Source organism: Podarcis pityusensis (genome assembly GCF_964106645.2).
Source record: "Podarcis pityusensis genome assembly, chromosome: 16".
Taxonomy (NCBI): domain Eukaryota; kingdom Metazoa; phylum Chordata; class Lepidosauria; order Squamata; family Lacertidae; genus Podarcis; species Podarcis pityusensis.
This window is the reverse complement of record NC_138041.1, coordinates 11,175,084-11,197,349: the sequence shown is the minus strand read 5'-3', so window position 1 is coordinate 11,197,349 and position 22,266 is coordinate 11,175,084. Positions and strand designations below refer to the sequence as shown.

The following is a 22,266-nucleotide window of genomic DNA, read 5'->3' as shown; positions in this document are numbered from 1 at the left end:
GATATGAAGATTAAATGGGAGAGGGGAGGAGGGAGGGGAGAAGCACAGCTCCCCTTTCCCGAGTGTCCTGTCTATATGTCCTATCTATACAGTCAACTTCTGTTGGGCTGAAGCTTACTAGACAGTTGTACCTCTGGTTACATACTTAATTCGTTCCGGAGGTCAGTTCTTAACCTGAAACCGTTCTTAACCTGAGGCACCACTTTAGCTAATGGGGCCTCCCGCTGCTGCCAGCGCGCGATTTCTGTTCCCATCCTGAGGTAAAGTTCTTAACCCAAGGTACTACTTCCGGGTTAGCGGAGTCTGTAACCCGAAGTGTTTGTAACCCGAGGTGTTTGTAACCTGAGGTACCACTGTATATGGTGTTCTTGCTCACCTGGAGATTCAAGGCCCACCCTTGCCACCTGAGGGTGGTCAGACAAACCTGGAGACTTCAAGTCACAGTCTGGCAACCACAGTCACAGAAGATTGCTGTCCCTTCAGGAAATGCCTGCCATCATTAACCTTTCACCATTGCACGACTCCCCAATGAGCTTTTGAGGGATTTGTTTGGGAAATGCCAATTGGAGAAGGGGATGGGGAAGACCCACACCCAACACACAGCATCCTGAAAGCAGCGGCATTGTTGTGGCACCCCCTGCAGCGTGGTCGTGTCACCCTGAAACCACCTCTGCAGAAAGCAACAGATAAACCCCACGACCTCATCTGTTAATGCCAAGCCCATTTTAAAAAGGGATGTGGGGGGGGGGGAACCAAGCTAATTGGTTGACTTGAAAGCTGCTGGTTCTGGGACTCGAAAGGCTTCCATCCTCATTAACGCCCTGCACGTACAGAAGATTTCTTTTTTAAAAAAAAGAGTATTTTTTGTGTGGGGGGCAAATTTAGACAGTAAAACTCTTCCCAGTAATAGATATGCACAGTTGATTTAACAGAAGCAAAGCCGTCACAGCTCCTGTTCCTTAGGAAAGTCTTAGATCATCTTTTTTTGATCATCAAAGTAGCAAGGCTTTTAAGAGAAGGCTTTCAGAAAACACACGGGAGATCTGGGACTCGTCTCCCCTTTTTAATAGACTGTGAAGTGTGGAGAGAGAGAGAGAGACAGACAGACAGGTTAGATCTTCTTTCCAACCACCCACCACCAACCCGTTTTTTTAGAATCAGAAATTCAGGCACTGCCAAGCAGGTGGGGTTTTTTTAATCTATGCTCAGCATTAATGCTTTACTGCAGATTTAGTTTTGAAGCATAGCAGGATACAAGGCTGCAGGGAACGCTCGGGAATATATTGTGTGTATCTGAGGAAGATGGACATAAACCGCATTGATGTGGTCCCCAGCAAGGGGGAGATAACAGCAGGCTTGTGGGGGCAGGAATCCCAAGGTTTGCAGAAGTGCAAAGCCATCTTGGGAAAGAACTTCTAAGGCTTGCGGGAAGGAACACCCCCCAAAATGATCAGTGTGGGCCCATTTTGTTCAATCATGAAATGCAGAAAAGGGAGGGGAGACCCTGGTGAAATAGGGAGTGTGTGTGTCTTTGTTTGGGAGAAACATGTGGAACCGGGTGGAGGTAAAATGGAATACAGTACTGTATCCTGGAAGAAGGCACAGCCAGCTGGAACACTTTCTCAACATTTTTTTTTTTTGCAGGTCCTCATTGTCACCAGCCCTTTTTGGGAGCTGGGTCATAGTTGAAAGCCATTTATGGGACCCACTCGTTCCGTTTTAATTTAACCAGGTACATGTCCAGATGTGCTTTGGAGCAGGCTGCCAGCTGGTTTTGCACCCTGATCAACCAACCTCACCTGATATGGGCAAAAATCCCTATCATTGTGGGAGATCAGGACTGGGGAATCTTTGGCCAAGTCTTATTGAAGTACAACTCTCATCAGCCCCAGCAAGCATAGCTAGCAGCAAGGGATGATGGGAATTGTAGTTCAGCCACATCCAGAGGGCCAAAAATTCCACACACCTATGATAGATGGTAAGGGACACAGGTGGCACTGTGGGTTAAACCACAGAGCCTAGGACTTGCTGATCAGAAGGTCGACGGTTCGAATCCCCACAACGCGGTGAGCTCCCGTTGCTCGGTCCCTGCTCCTGCCCACCTAGCAGTTCGAAAGCATGTCAAAGTGCAAGTAGATAAATAGGTACCACTCCGGCGGGAAGGTAAGCGGCGTTTCCGTGCGCTGCTCTGGTTCTCCAGAAGCGGCTTAGTCATGCTGGCCACATGACCCAGAAGCTGTACACCGGCTCCCTCGGCCAATAAAGCGAGATGAGCGCCGCAACCCCAGAGTCAGCCACGACTGGACCTAGTGGTCAGGGGTCCCTTTAGCTTTATGACAGATGGTCATGGAAGGGTTGAATTCAAAGAACCCAGGACAGGTGGGCTGCACACCCTTACAATTTATTAATATTACCTTTTAAACCCCAGCTTTCCTTCCAGGAGCTCAAGGTGATGTACATGATTCTCTGCTCCATTTTGTCCTCACAACAAGCCTGTGAGGTAGGTTAGGCTGAGAAACAGTGACTAGCCCAAGGTTACGCAGTGAGCTTCATGGCAAAGTAAGAATTTGAACCCTGGTCTCCCAGGTCCTAGTGCAACAGCTGAACCACACCACACCAGTTCTGCTCAGCAACAGAGAACATTTCTTGCATACAGAAGATCTGGGTTTGCGGATTCCACCTGAGGAAGAAGGGTTGGAAGCTACCAATCTCTTCCTGAAAACTTGGGCAGTAGGGGACCTTGGAACGGCCCATGTATTTTTAAACCAGGCCAGGTTCTCCACCCAAGACATACAACAGCTGAGTGAGACGAGACCCACTGTGATATACCCTGATTATTCAGAAACATGTCGAATAAATAGCACCAGTAACTTCATGTTCCCCACGAAAGGCTGAGGACAATTTATTAGTAGTAGAAACAGGTGGAAACTTTGCAAAACCCAAACAATGGTTCTGATCGCAGAGAAGTAAGTTGCTTCATTTGTGGAGAACAGAGGGTGGAGAGAGGAAACCCAGCTTCATTCATGGGGAGGGAAAGCTGTCTGGCTTTAACATTTCAGAAGGAGGTGGTACAGTATGGGCTTGTATTTACGGAGTCCGAGAAGATAATTCGTCTGCGACAGGGTTGGAGAAACATGTGGCCTTTGCAGATGTGAGGCCTCCAATGCCCATCGTTCCCAGTGAGCATGGCAAACGGTGATGGGTGATGGGAGTTGTAGTCCCACATCATCTAGAAGGCTGCAGCTTCCCCATTATCAGGACGGATCCATCTGCAAAGATGGCGAGCTGGATAAAGTGGTCTGAAATTACACCACCCAAGTTCTTCCACCGAAGCAGAGCCAGTGTGGGGAAGCTTTTTCCCTCCGGGCGTTGCCAAACTACAACTCCCATCATCTTTGGCCACCGGCCATGCTTGTTGGGGCTGATGGGAACTGCAGTTTGGCAGAGTCTGGCCGGAGGGCCAAAGGCTCCCCTCACACCTGCAGCAATGAGACCAGGCCTTGCCCAAGATGACATTGTTTTCTTTTCCCCTGGCCCATGTTGGCGGCCCACACCTACAAAGAGAGCAATGCAGCATTTCAGCACGTTGCCATAGCAACCTCAGCAGAGGCAGCCACAGGCCGCAGGCCCGAAGCCTCACGGCCGCTGCCATCATTCTGGGGATAAAGGGGTGAGGCGCAGGACAGCCGCTGGAGGTGGCTTCGGCTGAATGTGCTGCTCTTGCCTGCGAGCCTCGCTTATCAATGGGCACCCTTGTCCTCGTGAAAAATATACCCACACACTCGCTCACACAGTGTGCTAATGGAGCTCCCTCAGCCCCTAGGCGGGGGACAAAGGCTGGTATTGTCTCAAGCCTTTTTTGGGGGAAGACTGGGGTGGGGAAGAGAGAAACGAAAAGAAGCATGCAGCTGAGGAAAGCAATGGCTCAAGCAGTGCATTGTGGGTATGCTAGCTTCTTAGCCAATCAGGACTTGGCTGCTGTTGGCCATCTTTGGAATCTTGCGCATCCAGCCCTAGGCTTTACCTCGGGGACAGCGGGACAGGGGATTTCTTGAACTCCAGCTGGTGATCATGTGGCACATTAAAATAAAAACAGGAAAAGAGTGGTTCTACAATAATCTGGGAGGATCTGAGAAGGGAGGAAAGAATCGTCTCATTACCATTTACTATTAAACTATGTGCTGATTTGTGAACCATTTGCCCCCACCCCAGACTGTTTCCCTAGCCAAAAAGCTGCCCCTCAGCTTCTACTGCTCCGGATATTTTGACGAACTAAACCGTTCAAGAGATGGAAGAGAACAGGATTTCAGGAGTGGTAAGAGGACGAGAGAAGGACTGCTCCGCCCAGCTTCACATTGCTGCAATCCCAACGGAGGACAATACTGTCAGGATAAGGACGAGGACTCCGGATTGGTAGACCTGGGGTATTTTGAATCCTTTGCCCAGGTCCCATGCCTACAAGAGAGAGAGGGAAGCAAAAGTGTTGTTTTAAACAGCCGTTTTTAACTGATTATTTCACTGGTTTATTCTTTTAGCAAACCATTATATACATTTTATGAAATAAATAATAAACTCCCATCTGTCCCAGCCAGCATGGCCAATGGTCAGGGATGATGGGAACTGTAGTCCCAACAGTATCTGGAGAGCCCAAGACTAGACACCCCCGGGTTATGAGTGTTGGGTTAGTACCAGGGAGACCCAGTTTCAAATCCCCACTCAGCCTTGAAGCTGACAGGGTGACCTCGGCCTGGTCACTGCATCTCAAACTAGCCTACCTCACAGGGTTCTTTGGAGGATAATGTGGGGTGGGTGGGTAAGAAACCATGTATGCTAGCTTTCCTCAACCTGGGCCCCTCTGGACACTGCTGCACTCGCACTTTCACCACCATGATGACAGCTGATGGATTCGGAGGTACCCTTGTAGTAGTAATAATAATAATAATAATAATAATAATAATAATAATAATAATAATTTTTTATTTATACCCCGCCCATCTGGCTGGGTTTCCCCAGCCACTCTGGGCAGCTTCCAATAAAACACTAAAATATAATAACCTATTAAACATTAAAAGCTTCCCTAAACAGGGCTGCCTTCACATGTCTTCTAAAAGTCAGATAGTTGTTTATTTCCTTGACATCTGATGGGCGGGTGCCACTACCGAAAAGGCCCTCTGCCTGGTTCCCTGTAGCTTGGCTTCTCGCAGCGAGGGAACTGCAACGATTGCCTCTCAAGAATGCATCTGAAGCTCCGTGAGCACTTGAAAGAGCTATGCACAAGTCGTTATGCAAAGTAGGTGGTGTAATTTGTATAATTTACACCAGACATACCATCAGCATATATCTATACATAAATGAATACGCACACCCATGTCTGCAGCCATCCCTAGCCTGTCTTGTCCAGTAATTTGTGGCCTCAAAGAGAAATACAAGTAATGTTTGTAGACCTCTCTTGCCTAGGCCCCTGGAAAGGGTTCCTACTCCTCAGAGGTGTCCAGGGAAGTGCTGTTACCTACGACTCGGCTTTCAACACCACAAAGCATTTCCCAGCTCACAGATTAGTTCCTCTGCATGCAAGCAGGTCCAAACTGCTGCACTAGAATTGACAGGTGTATGGTATTGGGGTGCAGTGTTGCAGGTTTGTGGGGTTTTCTCCCAGATCACTCTCGCTTTCTGCAATTGTATGCTGGTGCGTGTGTGTGTGTGTGTGGAGAGAGAGAGAGAGAGAGAGAGAGAGAGAGGGAGAGGGAGAGAGAGAGAGAAGTGCACACATCACTCTTTTCTTTCTCCTGGCAATATTCTTCTCTCTAGCTGTGGCAGCTTCTGATGACAGCCGTTTGTATCGAGTGACAGCAGCTTCTATGCCTCCCTAATAATGTACAAGGGCACACTTGATGCGCAGGGAGCAAAATCCATTTGTCAAGCCCAGCGCCCACCAATCGGCATCCCCTGCCCCAAGGGGCAGCCACTGATTGTGACTCTCAGTAAACCAGAATGCCCTCCAGATCTTATTTTTCAAAAGCAAAGGGAGGCGTGGGCAGGCAGAAGAATCCATGCATACTATCTGGAGTCAAGAGGAAGAGAAGATGCTCATTTGGAGAGGCATAAGATGCCCAGGAGCTGGGCAAGGGAGTCAGTGGGTTGGCCTTTATAAGGTTTTTTTTCCCTCTAAAGAGAAAAACAGACACACACACACACACACATACACACAGAGCTCACACTTCTCTCAGAGAGAACCGTCTGTCCCAAATCTCAGCCCCGGGTAAGTACTGAAGAGTCAGTTGCTTTCAAGGGAATGTTGCAGAGTCCCAGAAGTGAGCAATCAGAGCAGTTGTCCTCTCCCCCCACCTCCCAGAGAGAAAACACGCTGACAGATCTAATTGCTTTGAAAAGAAGTGCCACTTTGCAGCACTGCAAATGGCAGAGAAGGATGCAAACATGCAATATGATTGCTCCTTTCTCCGGGGGTGCAGGATGTGTAGTGTAGTGGTTAGAGTGCTGGACGAAGACCTGGGAGGCCACAGTTCAAATCCCCACTCAGCTTTCAGCTCACTGGGTGACCCTGGGTGACTCCCTGCCCCCCAGCCTGACCTACCTCGCAAGGTTGTTGTGAGGATAAAATGAGGAGGGAGAACCTTGTGTGTCACCTTGAGCTCTTCAAAGGATAGGTGGGTCATAAATACAGGAAGTAAATACCATATTTTTCGCTCTATAGGACGCACCTTGTTTTAGAGGGGGAGAACAAGAAAAAAAAATTCTCCCCCTCTCTGCTCAGCGCCCCTTCAGCAAAGTGGCAGGAGAAACGGAGCCCCTTCCATTTCTCCTCCCGCTTCGCTGAAGGGGCGCTGCGCAGCTCTCCCTCTCTGCTGAAGCCAGGAGAGTCTTGCTCTCCCGGCTTCAGCAAAAGGAACCCGAAGCCTTTGGAGAACAGCATGAGGTCCCGCTGCACTCCAAAGGCTTAGGCGGCTATCGCTGAAGCCTGGAGAGCGAGAGGGGTCAGTGCGCACCGACTCCTCTCGCTCTCCAGGCTTCAGCAAAAGCAACGCGTAGCCTCCGGAGCACGGAGAGAGCGCTCCCTCTGCGCTTCGGAGGCTTTGCGTTGCTATCGCTGAAGCCAAGGAGCCTGCATTCGCTCCATAGGACGCACACACATTTCCCCTTAATTTTTGGAGGGGAAAAAGTGCGTCCTATAGAGCGAAAAATACAGTAAGTAAGGAAGTCAACTCTTTCCATCCCTTTGCTTTTAGGCACCTGGCTGTTGTTTTTTAAAGCTGTTGGTCAGTGTTGCACGAGTTAATCCTGGCTCAGGCTGCTACCCACACAGAGACATCCTGCCACTAGCCCAACCTCCCCCTTTTGTCTGCTGAATGTGTGGGCAAGCAATGTTCCTCTGGCAGAATCCCCAATGCAAAGCTTCCATGTACAGAGACGGTATACCACTGAATACCAGGACAGCCACCTTCTTATTTATTACTATTACATTTCTATCCTGCTTTTCCTCCAAGGAGCTCCAGGTGGCATCTGAGGGTCTCCCCAATTTATCTTCACACTTTATGTCTTCAGCCTGGCAGCCCCCAGTGCTTTTCCAGCTGCACTGGCTCCCGGTGGAGTACAGGGTCAGATTTAAGGTGCTGCTTTTGACCTTTAAAGCCCTTCACGGCCTACGACCCTCGTACCTATGGGACCGCCTCTCCCGGTATGCCCCACAGAGAGCCTCAAGGTCCATAAATAGCAACACCCTAGTGGTCCCCGGCCCTAAGGAAGTTAGATTAGCTTCAACCAGAGCCAGGGCCTTTTCAACACTGGCTCCGGCCTGGTGGAACGCTCTGCCTCATGAGACCAGGGCCTTGCAGGATCTGATTTCTTTCCGCAGGGCCTGTAAGACAGAGTTGTTCCGCCTGGCCTTTGGCTTGGAACCAATTTGATTCCCTCCCTCTCTTTCTTTTTCCTTTTCCTTTCTCCTCCTGTGATGAGGCTGCATTTTAATATTTTAATGTTTCAATATTTTAATGTTGTATTTTAATCTTGTTTTTTAGTTGTATTCATTCAACTTGTTTTTATTATTGCTTGTTAGCCGCCCTGAGCCCGGCCTTGGCTGGGGAGGGCGGGGTATAAATAAAAATTATTATTATTATTATTATTATTATTATTATTATTATTATTTGGAACTCCCTCCCACAGCGCTTTCAGACAGGTGCTTTCTCTACTGCCTTTCTGATACGCACTTAAAAAGTTCTTCTTTCAACAAGCCTTCTAAAATCTCTATCCCGGTCGACACCTGCTTTCGGTTTGAATTGATTTTGTGCATGTGCTGTTGCTTTAATCTGTTTTTTAAAAATATTTATTACTATTTTTAATTTTTTTAAATATTGTGCTACTGTTATAATTATTTTCATATGTTTACTTCAGCAGCTCGTACGCCATTTAAATCACAGTCGCCTCTAAGCGGTGTACTGCAGACTCAGTAGAGTGAAAATAAAACTGAGCTGAAACTATAAAATCAGAATTTAGTTAAAAAGCCTTCTAGCAAAAAAACAAGTCTTTGGTAAGGGCTAGAATTTCAACGGGGGGGGGGGGGCTGTCTGACCTCAACTGGGAGGGAGTTCCATAAAAATGGGCCTGCAAACCTGAACACATAAACAGCAACTCCTCCCAATAACTCAGTGATTACTTATGTCATTATATTGCAAATGGCTCTAGGATGCATCATGGGAAGAATTCATATATATATTTAGGCATCAGGCAAAAACATTTAGCCAGGCCTTTGGCTTATAATTCTCTGTGGGCTTCATGACTTGGTGGGTTGTTTTATTCCTGCCTTTTAAAAACAGGATTGCCCTTTAGAATTTTTTTTTGCTTTATTTTATGCTGGCTTCAATCTGTTTGCTTCCATATTGTAACAGTGGTAAAAAAAATAAAAAGCAACAAATACATTAAATAAATAAAATAAAGAATGAAATCAATGATTAATATTAACGACAGCAGCAACGGGGCAAGGAAGATTAGGACAAGGTCAACTGGTGAGTTCCATGGCTGAGTTCGGATCTGAACCCTGGTCTGTAGGTCCCAGTCTAGTGCTCTAACCGCTACACCACCACTGTCTCTTTTATGCCAAGAGGCTCCCCAGTTGCATCCATATTCCAAAGGAGCTACTCACTAGATGCCTGATTCCGTTCCAGGTGTGGAAGGTCAAGGGGAAAGCCAGGGCAAACTTTGCAGAGTAGATGAGGGCAGGCCCCAGGCTAAGGGACCTGATCAGATCCAAGTAGTCAGCAAAGTGTCCCGGGAGGATCAGAGCGCTTAAGCCAAAGAGCGACACCCCTGGGGAGAAAAACACAAGAGAAATGGGCTCCTTTGGACAACCTGTTTATCGAGCAGTCTTCTGCACAAAGCTGATGCGGAGGCTGGACTAGGCCTGATTTTTGTCTGAGCATTCATTCTGATTTTTTCATAGGTAGTGCTTTTTTCTGGGGGTACTCAAAGATATGCAGTACTGGCACCTTAAACCCCGCCCCCATGTGAAAAGTGTGGCACTTACTGTAACAACTTTATGGTTCATAGGGTAGTTATAAAGCAATGCGCATTCGCCCTACAGCCACCGTGAACTTTTTGCAGGGTGTTTAGCTGTTTTCCCATTAAATCATTGTCCCACTTTTCAATGTGTTGCCCACCTTTTCGCTTTGCAAACTGCAAACCTACTCTCACAGGAGGCAGTAACAGCAACCCACAAAGAGGATTAGACTGATTCCTGTAGGAAAAGGCCATTGATAGGCTATGCTCTGCCTCCACAGTTGGAGACAGAAATGCTTCTGAATATCAATTTCTGGAAGCCACAGGAGGGGAGAGTCCTCTTGTGAAGGGATCCAGCTCAAGGCCTTGCCACTGAGGCATCTGTTTAGCCCCTGGGAGAACAGGATGCTGGACTAGATGTGACAAGGGCGTGAGCCAACACGTTCTTTTTATGTTCATATGTAAAAAGACCTTATCTTAGGGGGGGGGGAGTGGATTTGTTGTGCAATGGTGTGCAATGGCAACAGAGAACATCTGCTTTATTTGCAAAAACCTCCGATTTCAGTTTGAGCTTGAGCCCCTCCTGTGAAATTCTGGCTGTCTGGGAGCACCCAGGGATGCTAAGGATATGGGAGGCAGACATACCACTCTCAGGCCCCTGAAAAACCTCTCACATTTGTTACCTGTGCTTTGCAAGTTACATGCTGCCGGAGAACCTACGCCCAGGACACACCTCCAAGACAAGCCATACAGTATATGACATCTAGTGCGCGGCAGGTAAAGAGGCAGCTGAGCAAAAGGGGCGTTTTGCAGGCACTGATCAGCCCTGGACAGAGCGCTCTGCCAATGCCAACCATCAGACATCACAATACAGTAAAATGGCGAATTCAATCCAAGTGGCTTAATACCACGGCTCTGCTCAGCTTATAAGGCCACCAACTAGAGTAAGGAGCATCCATCAGGGTGAGACACAGAACAGCTACAAGCAAGGCCGGATTAGCAGTGGCTTGAGCTTTGACAAAGCCCCTTAAAGCTTCTGGAGGAAAGTTTCCTTTCCAGGCAAATTACAGATCAGCTACCAATGCACAGGCAACCTCAGCTAGCTGAGCAAAGAGAGGCGAGAAAGGCAAACCCCACGGGCGAGAGCTGGGACGCAGAGCCGGATTGACATGCGCCGGGGACAGCTGATACGCAATAAGGACAGCTTGATGAGAGCGCCTGGGTTGGCTGGAAGAGCGGCGGCGGCGGCAGCTCCTTCCTTTTGAGCCTCAAGGCTTCTCCTCGCTGTTTCCAGATGGCACTGCCAGAATGGATGGCAGGGGCAGTGGGGAAGGGCAGGCGAAGCTAGCAAGGGCGAAGACCGCCAAGCTGCTCTTAGATCTGTTCCCTTCCTGCCCACCTGCCCGTCACTGGTCAGCAAAACCCTCCCAGGACACTTCGCCCGCCACCCCGGCCAAAGGAGCATCCTGCAAAACGCAGGACCAACGTGGCCCAAGCTGTCGCGCTGTTTCCCAGTGGTCATGCTTCTCATTTTGCTGCCTGCCCTGACTTCTCCAGGGCATTAAAAAAAATAAAATCTTCTTCTGCTCCCCAATCTCCCCTGGCTGCTTGAGATGAATCTGGCGAAGTGCCTCTTGGCTGACAGGCATGAGAGCGGGCTGTACCACTTGAGACTGCAAAGGGCAGGGGGTAGCACTTTTTAAATGCATGACACATACGCATGTCCCATGTTAAGGCAAAAAACACATTTCCTGAAATTCAGCAGCATTCTCCCATTGCTCCAGGCGCCTCTGGGAAGCCCAAGCACAGCAGAAAGGCTACAGGCCGTTCTGCACTGAGGGAGCCGCAGCTGTAAGGAGGGCACTGAGTGGGGTCCAGAGGAAGGTGACAAAGGAAAGACCCCCAAAGTACCTAGGCTCATTGCAGCTCCTGTGCCACGGTGAGAAATGGACATCATCATGGGCAGGGACCAGCTGAAAAAAGAAGAAACAGAGGCCAGTGAGATGGGGCACAAAGCAAGGCACCAGAGTCTAGCCAGACTGCCACCAACATTCAGTTCACAACAGCTCTTTCTTCCCCCACCCCATCCCACCAAACTCTCTTAAAAAAGGGATGGGGAACCTGCAGCCAATGGGCCCATTCTAGCCTGCCAGCGGGTTCTTATTTGGCCCACCAGTCCCTTTCCTCCAAACCACACCCACCTGCCTAATCAGCTGGTGTCGCTGGCTGATGTAAACTGATAGGTGGGTTAAGTCCTGCTGGCTGCAGATTCACCAGCGTATTCCCCATGAGGAACGCACTGGTGAAGCAGACCCCTGCAGAGAGCAGGATTGAGCCCTCCGCTCATCAGCTGATGAACGGAGAGTTAAATCCTACTGGGTCCTGCTTCACTAGCATGTTCCCTCGCAGGGAACCCCTCTCTCTGCCCTAGAACTTTGGCTGGTGGAAGGGAGAGAAGCCACCCTTTGGTCACCTGACATCATCATAGCATCAGGTGATTGACAGGTGGGTGACCCCACCCACCTGTCAAAGTTGGCACACAGGGTGGAAGGAGATAACGAGGGGCCAAAATGGCTTCCCACTCTGGTCTTAAAGCCTTTGTTCAATTGATTATTCAGCTACTCCGTTTCTAGACTGCCTATCAACCAAAGTCCCTGGGCTATTTTCAGAAACCAGTAAGACACACCAAAAATAAATAAATCCCTACGTAAACGACATAAAACCTTCACAACCCAGCATTCAGACAGCACTAAAAACACAGATCAGCATAAAGTAAAACCCCAAAAAATAACATTTTGCACAGATCTAACTGCACTGGAAGAAAAAAATAAAAGAGGCTGAGAGAGGGAAGAGGTCTCTCAATGCTGACAATGTAGTCACCCAGTGCAAAAAACGATGCAGTTTGTTCCCATAAGAAGCAGCGATGGCCACCAACTAGGGTGGCTTAAAAGGGGGCTAGACAAATCCATGGATGAGGAGGCTATTAACGGCCACTGCAGCTGGTAGCAGGTCCTAAAGCATATATGTACATCTCTCAGGTGTCAAAGACCAGGCTAAAGAGGTATCTTCAGCATATGACAGAAACTGCAGAATGAAGTTGTGCAAAATGCATCTCTGTGGTGGGGACAGAATTCCTCCGTTTAGGGGCCACCACAGAGAAGGCCCTCTCCTCAGCTGCAATGCACAGTTGCAGTTAGTGGAATTGCTTGTACTTTTTATTTTATTTCCCCCTCACTATATGGAGTCAAATATTGAGTTTGGGATCTTGTTTGTGTATGTGGGCTATTAATAAACTCAAAACAGAACTGATTTGGGGAAGGAGGGGGAGAATCGGTGACTCTCCAAGTGTAAATCACCCAGGATGGAGAAACTGTTCCAGCTCATTCTGTGCTTGTACCCAGAATTATGCCAGGAATCCAGCCAGATGAGGAGAAGGGATGGAGGAATCTACGGAGGTGGCTGAGGAATGACTTTGCTACAATGGCAGGAATCCTGGAGGGGCGGTGGAAGAAAGAGAGACCAGCTTAAAGGGAAAGCAGCGGACCTTCTGAGCGCCACTGTGAAGAAAGAAGGAATAGGATGCTGCAAGGGGAACAGGGTGCGAATTCCGCATCCAGGGAGCCAATGGAATATAGGAAGCTGCTTTATAGTGAGCCAAGGTTTCAGGCAGGGAGTCTTAGCCCTACCTGGAGAAGCCGGGGGTTGAACTTGCATGCAAAACTGATGCTCTACCCACTGAGGGGCAACGCTTCCCCTGTAGTGTGCAACAGCATCAAATCCAAATGTCCACCCCTTTCCCTTTAAGTAAGCCGCTCTTTTGTTGACTGCCCTTTCAGGATTCCTGCCAACGTGGCAAAGGGTTCCTCTGGGTGATCTCAGTGATCCAGCTGGGATACGAAGGCTCAGGTGGTCCTTAAGGTATCCTGAGCCAAAGCTGCTTGGGGCTTTGTATATTTAACACAGGAACTCTGAACCTATAGCAGAAGATGGCAATAATGTGTTAAGCCTTGGGGAAGCCTTGCAGAACATCTAACAAAGTGGAATGATGTCTGGTCGGCCCAGTATAAATTGTGTTGACGACATGCTGCAAAAAAACACCCACCAACTCCGTCCCCGTGCCAGTCCTAAATCTTGCTCTTCATCTCAATTAATTGGAAATGCGAGCGCCTCCCTTCTTAAACAAAGCCAGCTCTTACTGGTAGATGGTGACATGAGGGGACAGAGGACGGTTGGACCGGGTGTTCTTCTCCCAAAACTGGGCCATCTCCTCCTTTGCCGTCGTTGCCATGGGGACCACCCTGGAAAAGAAAACACAGGAGAGGAGAATGGCGCTGGGGCCTGTGCTGTGCTTAGGAACATGGGAAGATACTGCATTGCAATCAAGAGAACAGGGTGGGTCCTAAAATGGGAGGAAAAGCCACGGTTCGATCATCTCATGGGTGACTCATGGGCCGCTCATGGTTTGTTAAACGAACAATGCCTCAAACCGGAGGTGCATAACTTTTGCTGTTGTTGTTATTCCTCCTTCCTCCCCACCCCTTTTCCTTTTTTTGGTCTTCTAAAATAGGACACTGTAAGTCTGAGGATGGGATCAACCTCATTTGTTTTCTGTAAGGAGTTTTGTGGAGGTGAAGAGCAGGGTTATTTTTTTAAAAGTGGGAAATTATTTAAATAATAAAATAAAATTGATGCACCAACTTCCTCTCCTGTAGGGCTCTGATCGGAAGCTTGTTTAGGGACAACTTTTGTTTGCAATAAATAAGGGTGTGGTGGAGGGGCACAGAGACAGAGGGTGAATGGAAAGGACCATCTGAAGCCAAGTCGTTGGCAAGTAAACCAACGAACGCCCTTTGATTTATATTTCCTGAGAGCAGCACCTGCAGATTCTATAAAGTGCCAATCACAGCATTAACAGCTAGCCAGCCGTTTTAATGGCCCATGAATTATGGGAGAACAAACTGGCAGAGGAGTGAATCTTGCAAGGATCCAAACAGCAGGAGGAGAATTAACAAAAGCCCATTTTTTTTACTGTCATAAACTCACTGCCGCGTGGAGAGTCCCGGTCCGAGACGAACACAGAGGCATCGCCGGCTGGCTAATCTGAAAAACAAAAGTGCTCTTTGAATTTACAACTGAAGCCTTATTCTTCCCACCAAGACACAGTGCAAGGCAGGAAACATGAAAACACAACACGTTTTGCTCGATAATCACACAGAAACCATTATTGTTATTATACTGGGGTGTGTATGTGTCTAAAACCTTCCGACACAATAACGAAATAAAATGTTGGCACTGCAACTAAGGCTGTGTACACAGCATATATTTAAAGCACAGGCCCGTCTGCCCCCCTGAGTTCTGTGAACTGTAGTTTCCCAAGGGTGCTGGGAACTATAGTTCTTTAAGGGGTAAAAAAATTGGGAGGGGAAGAATGTACTTTAAATATATGGTGTGTACTACACAGCCAGAGAAATATATCGCCAGCTTCCCATTGGTTTAAGTAAATCACAATCCAATATTGCCAAAAGCATTTTGACCAGGCAGTCTTCTTCCGTGGCAAACAATAACAGCTATTAGATGGATGAGTCTGAAATGGATTATATTTCAGGTCTGCTTACCTCTAGGTTCAGGCTGCCCAGGCTTTTAAATAAAATGTGAAACCACCCATTCAAACCATTAAGGGGCAGAAATGGAGTTGGTTGCAATTCCCCAACTTCCGCTGCAAAACTCTCACAGATCCATCTGAAGAGATGCTACATATGGATTTCATAAAAGGTTTTAAATATTTATTGATCTAACAGTGACTTATTACAGATTTAATATAAATCTATGTATATCGAGCTGAAGGAATGTGTGTACATAATTTTGAAAGATGAATGCTTGCTATGTATTTGTCGATCAGTACGTTAAATCTTCTTTTAAAAATTAATGAACGGGGGAATATATTTGTGTGCATCTGTGCACCACACACACAAAATCAAACGTCCAGTCCTTCACATCTCCATCCTTGAAATGCAGCTCATTTTAATTTGCTCACTAAACACAAAATATCCAAGATGGGCGAGAAAAACCAGCCCTGCCAATAACAAAAAGCAGTTATTTCATGCCTGCACCCCTAAAGGGTAAAGGTTTGCAGGCTTCTGGTGGGGCGAAAGCAAGAAAGAAAACAAACTTTCATTTCGTTCTGCAGATGTCATTTGTCACACCTGAAGCGCTAGCAAAATAGCAGGTCATTGTTTCAGTGCAGTGAGCATCACATTTCAGTCGCAAACTGACACCATGAGCAAGAGGTAAATTAAGGGTTTCAATTTCTTTTTTTTATTACAGGCACACACACACACACCCCTGCAAGCTACAGGAGCTATTCTAGACAGATCCCGTCAAGATGTTGTCAGGCTGACATTCAAAGGTGACACACCAGCAAAAAACTAGTGATTCACAAGGCAGCCGGTCATAGCTCAAGGAGTTTAGAGATGGGGACTGGAGTGGACTTTGTCTAAAGGACACACTAGTGTTGGAGATAATTGACACATAAAAAAGGAAACTTGCTTCTAAGCAGAGGACTACTGGATCAGGCCAAAGGCCCACCTAGCCCAGAATCCTGTTCTTACAGTGGTCTTCCGGATTATTGTGAGAAGCCCGCAAGCAGGACCTGGGTGCAATATTACTCTCTTCTCTTGAGATTCCTTGCAACTGCCTCTGTGGCTGCCTCTGTCAGTGGAGAAAGAATATACTTAGCCACTGCAGCTGGTAGCCTTCTCTCCTCCATGAATTTGTCTATTCCTCTTCTAAAGCCATCCAAGTTGGTGGCCATTCTGACCTCCCGTGGGAGCACACTCTATAATTTAACAATGCACTGTGTGAAGGACTTTCTCTCCGGTTTCCAGCTACCCCACTTTGCCGGATCAGGTTTCTTCCAAGAATTCTGGGAAGTTTGGGTAAAATTAGGGTTGCCATATGTCCAGAATTTCCCAGACATATCCAGAATCCTGCATTTGTCAGCAGCGTCTGGGCGGAAATCCAGACATATGGCAGCCTATGTCAACAGTGCCAATTTTGCCGATTTCCCCTGGAAATTAGATACAGGCAGGTCAAAATGAGGCAGGAAAGAGGGGCAAAGAAATAAGAATTGAGACCGGCTGAAAGCCTGGTGATGAACACGTTTCGTAGGAAGCGAGTGGCAAAGTGTGATGGTTATTTTTCTGAAACTAGGACGTTTCCCGTTATTATTTTCTGCAGGGCGGTTGAGAATGTGAAGTGGTTCCATGGAAAAGCATTGCTTCTGAACTGGCACTGGGTGAAAAGAAAACTCTTGAGCATGGTGGCAGAACCGTGACAGCTCATTCACACTTGATAAGTGTGATAAGTTGCCACTTGATAAGTGATGCACATACATGTGGGAATCAACTCACACATACAGGGACATGTGTTCAATGTTGCACATGTATGCACACCTTTCATATTGTATGCACATATGGACACAGACAGGTGCTCTTACAGATATTTGCAATTTCACAAACCTACAAATGTTAAATTTAGATGTGCGCGTCTAAACCCACATCGATAAAGCATGGGCATATATGACTACAATACCATAAACCTGCACATGCATTTAAGCTCAGGTGTTCAGAGATGCATATACACAGCCTGTGCATAGTTCCACAAAATGATTACATATGCTTTGCAGCTACTGCACACTTCCATACAATAAAGCATGCATACACTAAGATGTATTCACAATGCCACAAGCCAGCATATATATTTAAACTTAGGGACACACACGAAATGTACAACTGCACACATGCTCACAAGTGCCACAAATATATTATTCGTGCATTTCAGCTTATGCACATCTGACTGCAATGAAGCACACACGTAAGCGTACGCATGCAAGGCAAACACTCTCACAAACTCATGCATGCATTTCAGCTTATGCACAAACAGAGACCCATGTTTGCAGTGCAACAAGCACATGTACACAAAAGAATAGATGAACACACACCAGGCTTCAGAAAGGGCAGCATTTAGAAACTAGTTGGAGAATATTTCAGCCTCACTGGACACCTGCCTACTGAACTTACAAGTAGCCATTCTGAAACAAAGAGCTTTCAGGGAAAACTCCAGTGTGAAATTAAATCACAACTGATGAAGAAATTCAATCAAACGAAAACCTGTGACTGAATCAAGATAATGGGTTTTTAATCGCACTACATGGTATTAATTAGGTTACCAGTGCCAGGATATTTGTGTTCGCACCAACATTGCCTTGGTGACAGTAATAGTAACTATTCTGCTTTTATCGGTGTCTGTTTTTCACGGATTTCCTTTCCATTTGGCCTCACTCCTCTTCATCCCTGCCCATCAAAGCACATTCACACAGCTGCCATAATCTAATATTATGCTTCATGCATCGGAGGAAACAGAAAACCAAAGCGTGCTCCCTAATAGTTTGCTGGTTGTCTTTAAGGTGTCACATGTACTTTACATGTAGAAGCTTTGCCCACATGGAGAAGAGGCGGGTGGGACTGCATTGCTGACATCATGCATGGCACCAGCCCTATGCCTTGAACACTGGCACACTGACACTGGTATCTATACTGGGAAAATCAACAGGCAAATGACAGGTCATGCATAGGCTTGCATGTGATCTGAACCCATGCATGATCAGGGGTTCTGATCATGGGAACACCAACGGGTGAAAAGTTGTTCACACATAGGCTTTCCTGGTGCAGGTACCTATAACAGCACACAAATGTCCATGGGGCAGGGCTGACACAGAATAGGACATTAGAGGCAGGGTCAGGGGTGCAGTCCCATTGCCTCCTTCTGTGTCCATGGCTTCTGTGTGTGGAGAAGGCCCACCAGCATGTCTGCTTGTGTGCAAACACATGTCTCAGTTTGTGGAAATGCCTATGGACATGTACTGAATGCATAAGCATAACACAGCTGTGGGGGTTTATGGGTGGGTGTGTCACAAATAAATGCATTTGCAGAAACATGCATAGGCACATAACACTGACATGCAATCATAGAATTGTGGAGCTGGAAGGGACCCTGAGGGTCATCTAGTCCAACCCCCTGCAATGCAGGAATCTTTCACCTCATGTGGGGCTCGAACCCACGACCCTGAGATTAAGAGCCTCATGCTACACCAACTGAACTTTGTCGTTAACTATGTTTGAAACTACCTAAGCAGTATCAAACTGTTTTAACGTGGTGTTGCAATTTTGTGTTCTAATGCTGTAATGCACCCTGGGACCTTAAGGTGAAGGGTGGGTAATAAATTAAATAATAATACGAGCAACAGCATATATGCATATACTTATATACTTAGCTATGAGCATAATGCTTAAATGCGTGCATCTTACATCTGTGGGGCTTGTGAGTGAGCGCATACAGACACAGATTACATCTCTGCACACACACGTTTACATGCGCACAAAGATATGTGGTACCGAAAAACATTATGTACCCATGTGCCGACAGGTGTGGGGCGTGTGCATGCAAGCAGAAAGGCAGGCACAGCCTGCTGGTGCACGTGAAAACGCACTTTGTACATGTACCAGGATAACAAAACTCTTTACGTTTGCATTTCAGCTTCTGCAAGAGGATAACGGAACGGCGCTAAAAAAAAACACACCTTCAGGGTAAAAACCAATGTCACCCAGTCGCACCCAAGGGCACAGGTGCCCCCCCCCCGACAAACGGCCCCTCACAGAACACGCCCCATTTCCCAGACAGCCAGGAATGACCCCCCCACCTCCCACTCCTTCTCTTCCCTCCCAGCGCTTCGCTCCCGTCTTCTCCCCCACCCCCCGCCCCGCAGTCACCTTAATAGAGACACCGCCATCTTGCCGCGGCGCCACTCGCTCCAATGTCCCCCCGCCCAACCCCAAGCAGGAAGAGGGCGCAGAGTGACGTCCCTGCCCTACTTCCGTCGTCAAAGGCAAGCAAGGGCGGAAGGGCGCTTTTCAGCAGGCGGTGGAGGAGGGGGGCAACGCGCGTCTGCTTAAGACCTTAAGGGTTTCCCGTCCTCTCCCGGTTCTCGCAGGCTGAGATCCTGTGCTCTTTTTGATTATTTATTCGAGAGCAAGGACTGTTGATTTGCATGGGGCTCCTTACTTCAAATGAGGACTGGGAATTTGATATATTTATAATACGTGCACATTTATATTACATCCCGCCTTTTTTCTCAAGGCGGCTTACAGATAAAAATAAGAACAGCTAGAAAAAGACAATCGTTTAAAAAAAATAAATAAACATTGATAGAATTAAAACTATGTACATATATACAATTTAGCAGATCCACACCAGTAAATTAGAGTTGTTTAGGGTAGACCCATTGAAATGAATGGGCATTGCTTAACTCAGGTTCATTCATTTCAACGGGTCTCTGGATATTTATTTATTAGATTTCTGTCCCATATTTCCTCCAAGGAGCTCAAAAGTGCTGTTCATGGTTACCCTAACCCTAATGAGCTTCATTCATGGCCAGTGAGGATTAGAGCCCTGGCCCATCCGTCCCCCCACCAAATCCTAGTCCAACACACTAACCACTACAACACACTGGTTCTCATTTCAAGTAGAATTTAGTTAGGTACAGCTGATCTTCCACTGTAGTAGCCCAGAGAGAAAAATCACATCCTAAGCAGCCGTCTGTGAGTGAGCAGGCCGACAACACTTGAATTTTAAGACAAATGTTCAAGGGTTGACAGCTACAAATTTAGAGATTGCACACTTTGTTTTTCTGAGCATTTGTTAAACTCTCAAATTCAGGCACCTCATACTGCCACCCTGCTGGCATTCAACGTCGGCTGGGTTATTTCCATTTATTTTACAGTATTTTATTTATTATTTCAAACATTTATTGTGCTGTTTTTCCGCATCTATGAAGGAGTTTCTCAAAGCAACTTCCAAAATACAAGGGCAACAGAGATCCAAATGCTGAAAGGCAGATCGTCGAAGTAAAATGATGAAACGATATATCCTTGCTTCTTCCTCAAGGGGCCTGAGGCAGAGTAAATCTTGTGAGGTAAGTTAGACTGAGAATGAGAGAAGCGAGTGATCAAGTCAAGGTCAGTAAGTGAGCTTTGTGGCTGAGTAGAATTATGCTAACTACACTACTCTGAGTACCTCTGAGAAAGTGCAGAGTGTTCTGTTCTGGCATCTCTTACTGTGTGCCTCAGATTATGACATGAGAAGCTTCAGTTCACGTATTATGTATTACATTTATATCCCACCTTTCTTCCAAGGAGCCCAGGGCGGAGTACATGGTCCTCCTGTTTTATCTATTCACACAACAACCCTGTGAGGTAGGTTAGGTTGAAAGATAAGGACTGGCCCAAGGTCACCCAATGAGCTTCATGGCTGAGTGGGATTTGAACCCTGGTCTCCCAGATCCCAATCCAACACTTTCACCACTGTTGCTATGCTGGCACCCCAGGTTGAATAATTCCACTGTTTCACCAAATAGGGAGTGCTGCATCTTCAGTCAATTTTTACAACTTTCATCCCAGTTTTCTCCATCAAGAGGGAGAAGGGAGAGGTGACAAGCCTCCACCTGTCCTCCAAGATCATGGACATTCTGAGGCTAAACGCTCTAAGCAAGAATCCTGGGAACTGTGGTTTGCCATAACTCCCCCCCCCCCCCCGTAGGCTGGGATACCATTGTTCTTGTAGCCAGGGCTTAGTGGATTCAGGTTCAATCCCCAGCAACTCTAGGTAGAGTTGGGAGAGATCTCTAATGGAAATCCTAGAAAACCACAGCCTGTCAGTGTATAGAAAATACTGAGCTAAATGGAGTAATGATTTGACTCTGTATAAAGGCAGCTTCCAACGTTCCTAGCCTGTCTCGTTCCCTTGCCTTTCTGGTGTCCTGCCTTGGACACAGCAGTCCTCATTGCAGCACCGGCCTCCGAACCGCCCACTTTGGACTGCTTAGCCCAGCTGGATAAAAAAATCAAAGTTTCCTTTGTCAGCCCAGACTCAGTCGCCCCAGCTTTGTGGAATGTTGTGCCTACAAGCACAGGCAAGGGATCCAGATCACATGGAAAGCACGGCTCAGGATCAAGGCTTCAAGGGATCTGGAAGGAGGGAGTGATCATGCGCTTCAGGGTTGAGCCTGTCCTGGTGAGCCCTGACCCATCTATCTTCCCCACAATAAAAGTCTAAAAGCTTCCAGGACCGCTGTAAACACCATATATTTAAAGCATATTCCACCTCCCCAAAGAATCCTGGGAACTGTAGTTTGTTATGGGTGCTGGGAATTGTAGCTCTCTTTGGGGGTATACTCCAGCTCTCAGGATTTTTGTGGGATGTATTTTAAACGTGTCTTAAAAGGGCCCTGGGAAAGTAGGTGGGTGGGTGAGCATGTGCCAAAACTAGCTGAATTTTGTGGGATTAATTTTGAAGTAACTGCTGAACAAATGTCAAACAGATCGATGTCAATCAGATATCAATCAGATGAACAACTGCATAACTTTCCGAAGACATCTGAAGGCAGCCCTGTATCATGAAGTTTTTAGCGGTTGACTTTTTGCTGCGGTATTATTATGTTGGAAGCTAGACTGCATAAATTATTGTTATTACAGTATGTTTAATGTAATTTTTGCATTTGCCGCTCCACCTAGTTCTGCCTCTAGCTCCACCCACCAGTGACATGTGGCCCCACACAAGGGAATGTGGCCCTCGGGGTGAATAATCCAAGCCCTCACTGCTGCTCTCCTCAGCAAACTGGGTTGTAGAATCAGCACCATTCATGGC

The 22,266-nt window shown here is 47.1% G+C and overlaps 1 protein-coding gene across 1 annotated transcript; it reads right to left on the bottom strand.

Moving 5' to 3' along the window:
- Positions 1–2,871: 2,871 nt before the first annotated feature.
- On the bottom strand, positions 2,872–19,411 carry SDHC (succinate dehydrogenase complex subunit C). Its single transcript, XM_080984892.1, has 6 exons — positions 19,335–19,411; positions 14,551–14,607; positions 13,704–13,805; positions 11,419–11,480; positions 9,155–9,318; positions 2,872–4,455 (listed from the first exon to the last, which is right to left on the bottom strand). The coding sequence occupies exons 1-6, from the start codon at positions 19,352–19,354 to the stop codon at positions 4,351–4,353; spliced, it is 510 nt and encodes a 169-aa protein (XP_080841018.1). The 5' UTR covers positions 19,355–19,411; the 3' UTR covers positions 2,872–4,350.
- Positions 19,412–22,266: the final 2,855 nt, after the last annotated feature.